Raw genomic sequence first — 12,547 nt, 5'->3', positions numbered from 1 at the left:
TTTGTTATTTAGATTAAGACAATATTTTTTTGCATTACAAGTTTTCTAAAATGTTATGTGTAGATATGCAGATGAGGTGTGAACTCATTAAATATGCGCTATATTTCCAGGACGTGAATCTGAACATTAGATAAAGCAAATTTCACTTCAAGTTTTTTACAGAAGGAAATTTAAATTCCATTTTATAAATCAGAAAATACTGTCAAAAGCCATTTTTAAAAATCTATTTTTGTCATGTTTTTAGGAACAAAATGTTCTAGAAATCACAAACCCACTGAAAAGACAACTCCCTTCTTCAGAATATACTTAGAAATAAAACAGGTAAGTTTGGTGTCTGTAAGTGTAGCTGAAGTTGAGATATATGGCTCAGAATGAGAAAAAAACTCATTTTGAGAAAACAACCTTAAAAGATTTCATGCATTCTTAATGGAGATTACTATTTAAAGACAAAATATTGAATCGAATTAATAGCAATAACATTATAGAACATCTAAAACACATAATATTGTGCAGGAGAGTGGGAGCTTTCTGCCTGTGATGACGAAGTTTACTCTATGTTCGCGGTGCAATAGAACAATAACTTTTTGTGAATTTTGGAGAAATCTACAGGTGCAAATTGATCAAATATAGTAAAATATACAACTAAATGTTTGGTTTGGATGTTTTCTTTCCACTATTCTGAAAGAAGACATGTTATGGGAGAAAATAGCCCAAAACATGCCTGTAGGGTCTTGACTTATATAAAAATAATATAATGTGTCTTTATCAGTTTTATTACATAAATGGTTGACAAAGCAAAGCACTTAGCATTGAGGACATGAAAAGTAGAACCCTTTAAACCTTTCAGTTGTTAATGCAGCTCAAACAGATACTGTATTTTTGAGGTTGATTCTAATATTGATATTTTAGGCTCTTAAGAAATTTGTCATCCATATCATATATGATGATAATATATCTGTGATAAGATAAAATCATCAGATGGGTTCGTCAGGCTCTGATTTCCTTTGTTAAAGTTTCTCTTTCTTGACATTTTAATTACTCAGTTTGTGTTCTGTAGCACTGTCACTGCTGCTGTAACTGTAAATTATGTGTTAAAAAGAATTGTGCCCAGGAAAGGCTGACCTCACACTGAATATATACATCAACAGTTCTGTGCAAAATGTGAAAAACTGAAGCTGAATCAGTAACGACCGTACAAAAAAACACTGTGAATTTTGAAACAGTGACTAAAACAATACATTCAATGGCACAACAAAAGTGTTAAAAATCATATAATTACAGCAGTGAGAAGTAAAAAGGAGTAAAAGTATAATAAGTAGGGGCTGTTTCAGTAGATGGCACTGATTTTTACCAGCCTGCTCTCACATCTCCTCCTCGTGCTTCTCTTTCTGTCTCCGCCGCTCTCTTTCATGTGCAGACAATGTAAAAAGACACTCAGAAATTCAACAATAGCGTTTGAAAGAATGATGAAATCTTAATGCTGTCTTTGTACTGTCACACACACTATCTCTCTCTCTATTTCTCACTTTGTCATTTTGTATTTTTCCGGCCTATTCTTCCACTCGCTGCCTGTGTCTCTCCTCCTCTGCAGGGCAGTGAAGGCTGTTTGTGTTGCAGGCAACTACTGATCTCCATCCTAGCATGCCCTGACATTTTTTCCGGTGTTTTTCTCCTCTCTGCCAGCACCGGAATTACATTAGAGTTGTCATTGGCTGTCTGAATGTGCACTGACAGTTGCTGACAGGCCCAATGGCATTATTATTTATCTAATCAACAACCACTCCGCTTTAGCATTTAGCATGGCTGTGAATCGGTTTGTCCTCGCGTAATCTCCATCGCAGGGGATGTTCATGTCACATACCACAGGCTCGACAATCACTGCGAGGAAATTAAAATGTGGAGAGCTGACTTTTAGAAGTTGCTATCTGAACAGAAAGTGGAAGTGACAAGTGGCCGATGGTATGAAATTAAAAAACATTCTGTCAGTCCAACCCGGACAGAAATATTTCAACAACTTCTCATTGATCTTGACTTTTTCCTTCAGCACCACCAGCAAGTTTTTATTTATTCAGTAAAATATCTCTCCATCTGTTGGTGGATTGGCACAAAATCCAGTGCAAACATTCAAGGTTACGAATTGCTGTCACATTTGGTTCAGACCAAGCAGCTGAAAAATGGATCAAACACAGAAGTGATAAAGTTCCTTTCAGGCTGGTTTGAGTCAACCCTCATTGACCCTCATATTAAAATGCCCAATTTAACAGCAGAAATAAAAAAATAAAAGTAGAATAGAAAATAGAATAGAAAAATAGAAAAAAATAATGAGAGAAGGACATTTTTTTCATTATGCAGGTTGAGAAAAAAAAGTTGAAATGACAGAAATCAATTAAATAAAGTTAACATGTTCAGTAAAGTTGGAAAAATATACACAGATTAGTTGTTCTCATATCAATAATTCATCAGAGTAACATTGTTTTCTAGCCGAACAGTTAGGTAGACTGCAGGCTGCAACCTGATTTTCATCAATGTTATAAAATGAGCAATAACCTCAATATTTATAATATCCCCCAACACATAAATGAACTATTCTTGGTAGTAGGTTGCCACAAGTATTGTTTTGGGAAAATCTGCTATTTATGTTATTTTTAGGTATATTAGAAATATTGAGGAAAAAAATCAGGTTGTAGCTTGTGGTCTACTTTAACGGACTCAAAAAGTTATCTTTATTCCCGACATTTCGACATGCTTCTTAACATTGTATTTCAATATTATTCTTGGCATTTCAACTTTTTTCTCCTCATTATTTTTTTCTCCTACCTGGTCCTAATCCTCCTCCGTAAATAAACATGTTTATAACCTAAGTATATATTTTTTTTTAAAAAGGTTTTGGTTCAATAGCTAACTTCTGGCTTCATGATTTTTTATATAACTCATCCCTGTAATTTATATTAAGACTTAAAGTTATGCAATAGCTCTGAGTGACAGGTGGGTGGCCCGCCTCACCTCCACCTATTTGCCTGGTTTTGGATGAGCTGGGAGTTAGGTGGAGATGGCAGGTAGAGAAACTCACATTAAGCTTCAGAAACCTGAGGGTGACGTCACAGAGACGAGGTCCATGTTTTCTGCTGTCCATGGTTCATGAGCCCAAAAGGGATGAATTGCAATAACTTTTCCTCTCCTCTATTATCCAATAAAACCTGATTTCAACAATACTTTTGTATTTGTCCTCACTGCTAATCACTAAATGTTAACAAGCTGAATTAAGCCGGCACAGACCCATGCTCACTGTTTCCAGTCTTTGTGCTAACATTGTACACATTATACCTGCTGGCATGTTAGCTTATTGACATTAGCATTTAGCTCAATGCACGGCTATGTAGAAGCTGTTTGTCTGAAGGTTAGATGTTGTGTTGGCTCTTTACTGACCAAGACTCATAAATAAGATATGTCTTTATTTCTAAATCCAGTCATCACAGCAGCTTAAAAAACAGATGGGAGAGTTACAAGGAATGTTCAAGCAAATTTGCATATAATACATACATAAATATTCATACATTATATACATAAAATACTTACATGGCTGCTATTGGACATTGTTATTCACATTGAACATAGGGGATTCCCCAAGAGAATGTTGTATTGCACAGATACTGCACATTAGTGAAAATAGATAGTTGCATGTGAAATAGATTATTGTATGTCCTTGTATGTTGTAAGATGAACAATAAATTTAAAATATATTTGAATATATATGCCAAGGATATACAGAGTATAAAAGAGTATAAAAACAGAAAAATAATATAGAAAGTATGCAGAAGATATTTATGTAAGGTTTGCAAAAAATATGTAAAGTAGAAAGCGCTTTATAATATTATAGAAAATGCATAGAATCGAAGACAGAGGACGCTGTGGCCATCACAGTGAGACGTTTGTTATGCAAACATTGACATGTTTTCTAACTGTTAGTAATGATTGGTCACATGGTCGTCCTGGTTGTAGTTGTCCATATGTGCTGGGCACCATATGGTGTAGGACAAATAAGTAATACATAATAAACAAATTACAAAATCATTAGACAGGGCTTTTTGAATTGATGTTGAGATATAGTGATTATACTTCCATACCATTACAGATGGAAACTAATAATTCCATGCAACACATGAAACAGAGTATAAGTGCTACTTTTTTCAGGTTTGAAGCATCACAAACTCAGAAATCAACTTGTCCTGTTCACACTATGCATAAATTGGTAAACATTCTTCTCTCTGTCCTCTCTCTCTCTCTCTCTCTCTCTCTCTCTCTCTCTCTCTCTCTCTCTCTCTCTCTCTCTCTCTCTCTCTCTCTCTCTCTCTCTCTCTCTCTCTGTGCAGACCATGCTGACTGCCATCTCGATGAGTGCCATCGCTACCAATGGAGTAGTGCCAGGTGGGTGAGCAGACGCTGGCACCACACAGTCATCACTGTTTGAGTCTGTCCGCTTCTAAAATTCTCTTTTCACTGATTGCTTTTGGCACATTACACCCAGCGCAGCTTGATATCCCCAGAAACATTAAAAGCTTTAGTCTGGGATCTTCTGCACTTTAACTCGTCGTCACACAACGTTATTTACACAAAACAAAACGGCAGCCAAAAGCCTGAACTGTAAAACTGAATGTATGTGTTTGTATCTGTATGCAGACACGATAATGTGTGGAGTATAGCTATGTTTTATAATGTGAGTTTACATAGTAATGATGGCCTGCGTCTTACCAGTTGGAGTGCGTACAGCAGGGGTCAGAGCAAATTACAGGCTTGTGGAGAAGTGTGGAACTGTACGCCAATTATAACTGTCTCTATTATAACTGGTACCAGCCTTTATGCTGCTGCAAAGTGCTGATTAAGTTCTATTTATTTATGCTCAGTTAATTTATTTGCACGCTCTGAGGAAACGGAAGCACTCTGGTAAAACCCAATGATAAAAAAAGATTAGTCACGGAAACAGCGGAACCAGAATTACAACTATTGGAAAGAGATATGACAACAATACTGTTTTACAATTAAACAAACACTTAGTCAGTCTGTAAAAATAGAATCAATTCCAGGTGTAAAATTTAATAACTGAATAACTTTGAAGTACAACTATCCATCAATGTACATATTTTATAAAGCAAATGTATTTATTTTATTCATTTATTTGTATTTCTGTCTTGTTTTTATTTTGTGTGTAGTGTATATAGCTTTTTTTATTTTTTATTTCTTTGTACTTATGTCTTGTTTTTATCATGTCTCTCTTTTATTTAATACATTTTTTTGTTTGCTTTTTTTTTAAACGTTTGGATCAAGTGAATCTCTCCTAGGTGGGACCAATAGCTTAAAAATAGCAAATATGTACTTAATATAGATTTGCTAGAAAATTTCTTTAATAGAAATTTGCACAAAGTCCACCACTATCAGACATTATTTTGGGCTCTGGTTACATGATTTGTCATGAATTTCTAATATTTTTAGAGTAAAAGATTAATTATAATTTCTTTCTTTCTTTCTTTTGCTTAATTAACATTACTGATTATTCTTTGACGCTGGAAAATCAAAGCACTCAAATAATAAATTTGAATTCAACTAGTCTCTTACACATGGCTAAACAGCAAAGTTGGAATAAAATATTTTTTTCCATGAAATATTTGTGATAACGAGAGTTATTCTTGACAGATGTGTGTATATCTCCTCAAAACTTTTCCAAACATATAATAATGAAAACGAAACCACGATTAACAGAGGATTGTGTCTGAATACAAAATTATTCCAACTTCATGGGCGACCGTATAGTATGGACAGTAATGTGCAAAGAAAATGTAATTTATTGAGATTCGCCAAATAAAAAAAAACACCCACTAATTTTCTGAGCTTGACCACATTGTGAAAGCACATTAAGTGATTCATGCAATTGCACATTAAAAGAGTATGTTGCATTTAAACCTTATACATACCTACACACACACACACACACACACACACACACATATTTCTGTTGACGTTGCGGTGTTTGTTGTTTGTATGCAGCTGGAGGCTCCTACTACATGATATCCCGTTCGCTGGGCCCAGAGTTTGGAGGAGCAGTGGGAATCTGTTTCTATCTGGGGACCACCTTCGCTGGAGCCATGTACATCCTGGGGGCCATTGAGCTCCTGCTGGTAAGAAACATCCTCCCTCTTATTCTGTTACTGTCATCATCAGAGCGTTTAGTTTATCATTTCACAATTTTTGAAGGGTTAAACTTCTGTTCCATTCTCAACGTTTGCAGCATGAGCCCACCAGGTGTGGTGACTCAGTGGTTTTGAAAGAGTTCAGATGTCACGTGGAAGAGAGGTGGGGTCGAGACTGTGAGTGCGTCAGACCAGTCAGCGAACCTATATATGATCGTTGGACTCAACCTTGATAACACATAATTAATTAGACATTGCAGATATAAATGGTGCGTTTCTCTGCAGGATCACAGCAGTGTTCTCACCTCAGATTTATTCCGAGACTCTGGTTAATTATCGGTGAGAAATCTGACAACATTTCCAGAACAGCTGCCATATTTTCTCAGACCAGGAATTAGCAGCAGAGACCACTGACAGCCCAGTGAGTGGGCTCATGTTGATGTGAGTAAAGGAGACCCTCTTTTGTGCAGCCCACTTGAAAAGACATCCATTTCAAGCCAATTCACCCCCGGTGTTGCCAGACCACAATGAGCGAAAGGGAAAATGATGGGATAGCGTTGCCAGGTTAGTGGAGGATGACCACTCACATCACAGCTTCTCATTCCCGGCTGTAAACTCTGCAACATCATATTTGACAGTTTGGTCAGAGTGATAACGCTGTCACAAACACTGCTCTCGGGAGGAAGGTGATGTCGTTGAGTATCAAGTGCAGAACTGCCCGTGATTGAATATGACCCCTCAGATTAAATTATGTTGGTAATACATAAAAGATTTGGTTCCACGTTGCTCCATTCCAAAACTGGTGCCAATGCTGGAAATGGTTCAATGATTTGAGGCAATGAGCCAAACAAAACCAGCAGCACAGAGGCATTCAAAAACCAATCACTGGTGTCTACGGAGAAAATGAGTAATCTTTCTTTTCTTTCCTCTTTTCTTTTCTTTAACCAGGTAAAAGTATCTTTGATATTCAAATGTCTTTTTCAAGGGAGGCCAGACCTTCTGACAATCACACCGAATTACCATTTTAGTTTCCGCTTCATTATTCAATCTGATATTGTGTGTGAAGCCTGACAGCTATGGGACTTTTGAGACCAATAAGATTCTGATTATGGAAGGAATTCACAGATTCCTAATATAGTTTTTTTTTTTAACCTAGAGTGAAAATAGAGCTTTTCTGTATGGATTGTTCCCCGATATTACTATGCAAAAGTAGCTAAAAGGCTGCTTTCTCAAACAAATAACTTTATTAACGATATTTAACATAATTATACATTATTATACCTTATACATGCAGTGTATAACATTATCAACCAATTCTAAAAATATAAACTAAGAAAAATAAAAGAAATAGTTAAATAAACATCAGTACTGTATCTTCAGTATCAGTCAAAATAGCTGACACCATTCCTAAATCTAAATCTTGTTTTCTGCATTATATGTTCTGTAAATCAGAGAGTCATATATGTGGTTGTTGTGATAGTTAACTTGAACAAATACTTCTATATACACATTCTTGCCATGCAGCTGATTCGGTCATTATCACACTATTTTAAAGCCGTTTATCAGTGTTTTTCATACCACATCTGGGCAGGTAGGGGCCTACTCCACCTCAGAGTAGGTCCAGTAGGTTGTTATCAGCCCAGAAATGTAATGAAACACTGACTGGCCATTGAATGGACTAATAACAACCTGCTGGGCCTACTAGAAGGTGGAGTAGGCCCATACATGCCCATACTTACAGTGATGATAACCGCTTACTAACACCCCTTCAATTGGTCTTGTCTGTCTTCATGTGAGCCAGCAGCCAGTTAGGTTGAACTAAATGTAATATTACGTGGTAAATATTATGGAGCTGTAGAGATGCTTTTAGGTGGATTAGCTAAGCTTTCTGTTTCTCTCTGTTTCCAGTCTTTCTGCAAAACTAAGATAACCAGCATGTTGGAGGTAACTTCACATGTAGGATGCATTCGTAAATAGTCATTTTGTTCACAGATGTTGCACAAAATGACTGTTGAAAACCATTGATCAGTTACTCAGAGCACCACAATCTGTCTGAGGAGACAGGAATATCAGAACACTAAGTGCAGTTTACCCTTTAGCTAAACTGTTTGTTAATTTATAAAGAAATGCAACACTGTATATTCTGCAGACAACAGTGATGTAATTTTAGTGTAAAGAGTCAGATTGGATTACGAGCCTCACTGTACAAGCATGAGTGGTATCAATCTTCTCGTCTAACTCTTGACATAAATGTAAAAATGTCAAATATGTATCAGATTTGTTTATCTTAAACATTCTGGAAGAAAATTATTCCAAAATGTTGTTTTTGACATATTTTTATCATAGAAGATAACTGAACACCTGACACAAAGGGGAAAAAAAGGATTAGAGCTTTGTAAATGTGTCTTTAATAGTTTTGTTTTTTTTATCAACGTCTAAATGAGCAGAATATAACACAGGAAGAGATTTGATCTCACTATGATGCTTGATAGCAGAATGCAGTGCAGCTCGATTTCTGTGGACACGTCAGCACAGGGAAATTGATGGTGAATTGGCAAATGTGAAGTAGGAAAAAAAAACACCCTGTGCTCTTAATAAAAATGAAACCTAGCAGTGCATCACTATGTGCCAGATGCTTTTGTGAAAATAGAGTTCTCCTCCAGTTTATTTTTCTCCTCAAAGCGCTTTGAAGCTATTTTTTCTCGAGCTGTGTGTTCTTCAACTTGAATTCTGATCAGTTGATGAAATGCAGGGATCTTTCATCTCGATCTTCATTCCTCCTCCTCCTCCTCCTCCTCCTCCTCCTCCTCCTCCATCACTACCACCACCACCACCTCCTCCTCTGCCTTTTATTCTACACTCCTTCCACTGCAGTCCCCCATGCTGCATGGACTATTGGGTAATTATGCAAATACTGCATTAGCGAGCGATCAAGACACTGGCGGAGTAACAAGACAATTCCTTGAAACAGCTCTCATCACTTTGGTCCACTGTTATCAACATACCAGAGTGTTTTTTATTTTATTTTATTCTCCCGTTATTCTCCTTCTGGATGCCTCTAATGGATATGCAGAGTTTGATCATGCCTGGAGGTTAATTCTGTCTTCTGGGTCAAAGCTGGCTTAGTTTCCATTGTAAAATAACAATCCCTGCAGAATTGTAAGGAGCGGATCTGGAGAAGGCTGATTTGAATATGTTTCATCCTTCCACCCAAGCCAAGAACACAAACTGATGCTGCTATTTTAGGAAGCATGAACAGTTCACAGTGAAGCAGGAGATTTGTTTGCCTAGTGATAATGCTGTTCTTAGCATCAGATCACTCTCTCCAGCCAAATGACCGAAATGAGCCCCGACTCTGTGCTCATTCTCCTCTTTTTCATTTTCCTCTTCACGCTGATTCGACTGTCTTGGGTGGAAACCAAATGATGATTTTGAAAAAAAGAGAAATTCCCATGCTTATGTAACAGCTTCGGCATGAATCATCTAAAGCTGATGACAGATACTGACAGACTAATTAGGGGTTTACCGTTTTTATATATGATGGGACTATTCTTAGATTGACCCGTAGTAAAAGTGTAATAATGACAGTTAATTTTGAATATTAATACCATGCTTGAGTTCTTTAATTAAGCTGAATAAAAATAGCCGAGCGGTTTTATGTGTGCTTCTTCGAGCTCCAGTGGACTGCTCATGTGAGCATCACATGTTTTCACACTTCAGAGACTTGTCCTCCTCACTCACCTCACGCTTTTCACACCTCCCTTTTATTACATTTCTTTTTACCCAGGGTGAAATTTATTAGATTCAGCAGTAAACAGTGAGCTAGAGGAGCAGGTTTGTGACCTGAAATCTGCCAGTTTAAATCCCCAGACAGGCTGGGCAAAAGTGAGGATGAGTAACACTCCTGAAACAACCGCCGCCAAGGCGCCCTTGAGGAACGATGAGATTGTATGGAACTTTTATGAGAAAATTGCAGGTGTGATATCAGTGGATGTATACAGGGAGGGAGAAATAAGAGCAAAACCTTTCTTCTTCTTTAGATCTACATAGCGCCCAAAGCGGCCATCTTTCCCCTGGAGGGCCTGGAGGGTGCCGAGGCAGAAGCCGCCCTGCTGAACAACATGCGCGTGTACGGGACCATCCTGTTAACGTCCATGGCCACGGTGGTGTTTGTCGGCGTGAAGTACGTCAACAAGCTGGCCCTGGTGTTTCTGGCCTGCGTCATTCTCTCCATCCTGGCTGTCTACGCCGGGGTCATCAAGACTGGCATCGACCCTCCAGATTTCCCGTAAGAAGTGAAACCTGAAACAGAATTTTAGCTGTTAAGAGAAACACACCTAGGCACAAACAATACCCATCTGAGCTTCAGTCAGGGCTGCAGCTAACGATTGTTTTCATCTTTGATTAGTCTGCTGGTTGTTTTCTAGATTACTCAATTAATGGTTATTAAATGTCAGTATAAGGTGATGCCCTCAAATGATGAAAAGACAGAAAAAAATGTGTGAATATAATCATTGTATGTATTATTATGTATTCATCATAATTATATAGAATAATATATATATATATATATATATATATATATATATATATATATTATATTGATTTGCTGCATATCAACAAATTGCTAAGTCGATTAATTGTTGCAGCTTTAGCTTCAAATCTCATTTTGGCTTCCGGTGATAACAAAAGCAAAAAAATCAAGATAAAGTAAACAGTGTGCCTCTTTTTATTACAATGATGCACTTCTTTTGTCTTGTGTTATAAATCACCCAGCACACCCTTCCTTTACAATGGTGCACTTTTACCTTTCACTGAGTAACAGGCTGAAATATGCTGAATATAGTTTACCAAAATGTTGATTACACATTTAGTAGTTCTTTAGATTTTTTTACATGGTCGTCCATAAAGTTGGAATAAATAATTTTTTACCTCTTCCCATGAAATGATTGGGACAATGTGATTTATCATTGACAGATAAAGTGTATATCTTCTCAAAATTAATCAAAATCTTCCAAACATATCACAATGAAAAAGAAACCACAATTAACAGAGGACTGTGTCTTAATTATTCCAACTTTATAGGCGACGTGTATGTTAAATACTTAATATATTAGTGTTAGTATAAGTGTTATTAATCAAGAAGTCCAAACTAATGCTTTGCTTTTCTTCTCTACAGTGTGTGTGTTTTGGGCAACCGCACTTTGGTGTGGAAGACCTTTGATGTGTGTGCCAAAACCATTGAGACAGCTAACGGGACAGTCACCACCCAGCTGTGGAGCATGTTCTGTGACTCACCTCTCCTCAACGCTACCTGCGACAAGTACTTTGTCGCCAACAACATCACTCAGATCCAGGGCATCCCGGGCATCACCAGTGGAATCCTCGCAGGTCGGTTCATCCAGTTTGTGTAGGATTTTCATACAAGGAGCACACAAATACACACTTCCATGTATCTCTAGTCATTGATAATAAACTCTTATAGGTATCTTTGGATGTTTAGAAGTGAAGTAATACACTGACAACCTCACTTTTAAAAAAGCCGCTGTAGATCAGCTGTAGATTCTTTTTAGGGAGCATTAAGAGTACATTTTGAAATAATTAAGTTATTAATTAAGCCTGTATGTCATTGATATATTCTGTTCTGACATCTGATTAATAGATTCTCTGAATTTGCTAAATAAGGTTCAAATGCATTTTTATGTCTCATACATAGAAAGAAGACATAGAAATATGTATGATGTCATACAAAGAGTCTAAAAGTCTTTCCAGGAAATGTAGGATATTATGAAATTTATCCAAGACAGAGCAGAAGGAAAGACGCAGACCCCGAGAGTACCATCACTCAGCCCAGGGCTCCCTGAAACCTGAGGCTACAGAAAGCCCAGGGCTAACTGAACCTCGTCTCTCTCTAGTTACAGGACTAACAGAAAGCCCCACGTTAAGGATCCACATTTGAAATCAGAGAAAAATGGTTAATATGGTGCCTATAAAAAGTGTTTACCTGCCTTTGAATTTTTCTTGTTATCTTGTTTTGACAAAACGTCCCTTCAATGTCACAGTTAGGCTTCTAAAACCAATCGGCTTCCTATGGGAAAATAATAAATGAATACATACAAAACTAATGTGAAATAAATGCAAAGATTAATTAATTATATGAGGAAAATAAATAGGAAAGTCAATATAAAAGGGAAGGAATACAAAGGTAAAGAAAGAAAGAAAGAAAGAAATTAAAGCATTAAAATCGATTTATTTTCTATTTTTTCAATTGATGAATGCCTTCATTTGTTTTTTATAGTTAATATTATTTTTGTACATTTAATGGCATCCTTATTTATTTATCGAGTAAGTCCTCCATACAGGTG

The 12,547-nt window shown here is 36.9% G+C and overlaps 1 protein-coding gene across 3 annotated transcripts in view; it reads left to right on the top strand.

The window, feature by feature from the left end:
• Positions 1–12,547, top strand: part of slc12a5a (solute carrier family 12 member 5a) — a 179,857-nt gene that overhangs the window by 148,400 nt on the left and 18,910 nt on the right. For all 3 annotated transcript variants that reach the window (XM_059329847.1, XM_059329848.1, XM_059329849.1), the window contains exons 5-8: positions 4,371–4,425; positions 6,040–6,170; positions 10,223–10,470; positions 11,362–11,573. In XM_059329847.1, coding sequence (XP_059185830.1) covers positions 4,371–4,425; positions 6,040–6,170; positions 10,223–10,470; positions 11,362–11,573 — 646 coding nt within the window. The remainder of the gene's footprint in view (positions 1–4,370; positions 4,426–6,039; positions 6,171–10,222; positions 10,471–11,361; positions 11,574–12,547) is intronic.

The sequence above is a fragment of the Centropristis striata genome, chromosome 3 (assembly GCF_030273125.1).
Source record: "Centropristis striata isolate RG_2023a ecotype Rhode Island chromosome 3, C.striata_1.0, whole genome shotgun sequence".
NCBI classification, from domain to species: domain Eukaryota; kingdom Metazoa; phylum Chordata; class Actinopteri; order Perciformes; family Serranidae; genus Centropristis; species Centropristis striata.
Note: the sequence above shows the minus strand (reverse complement) of the source record. Positions and strands in the feature narration are given on the sequence as shown.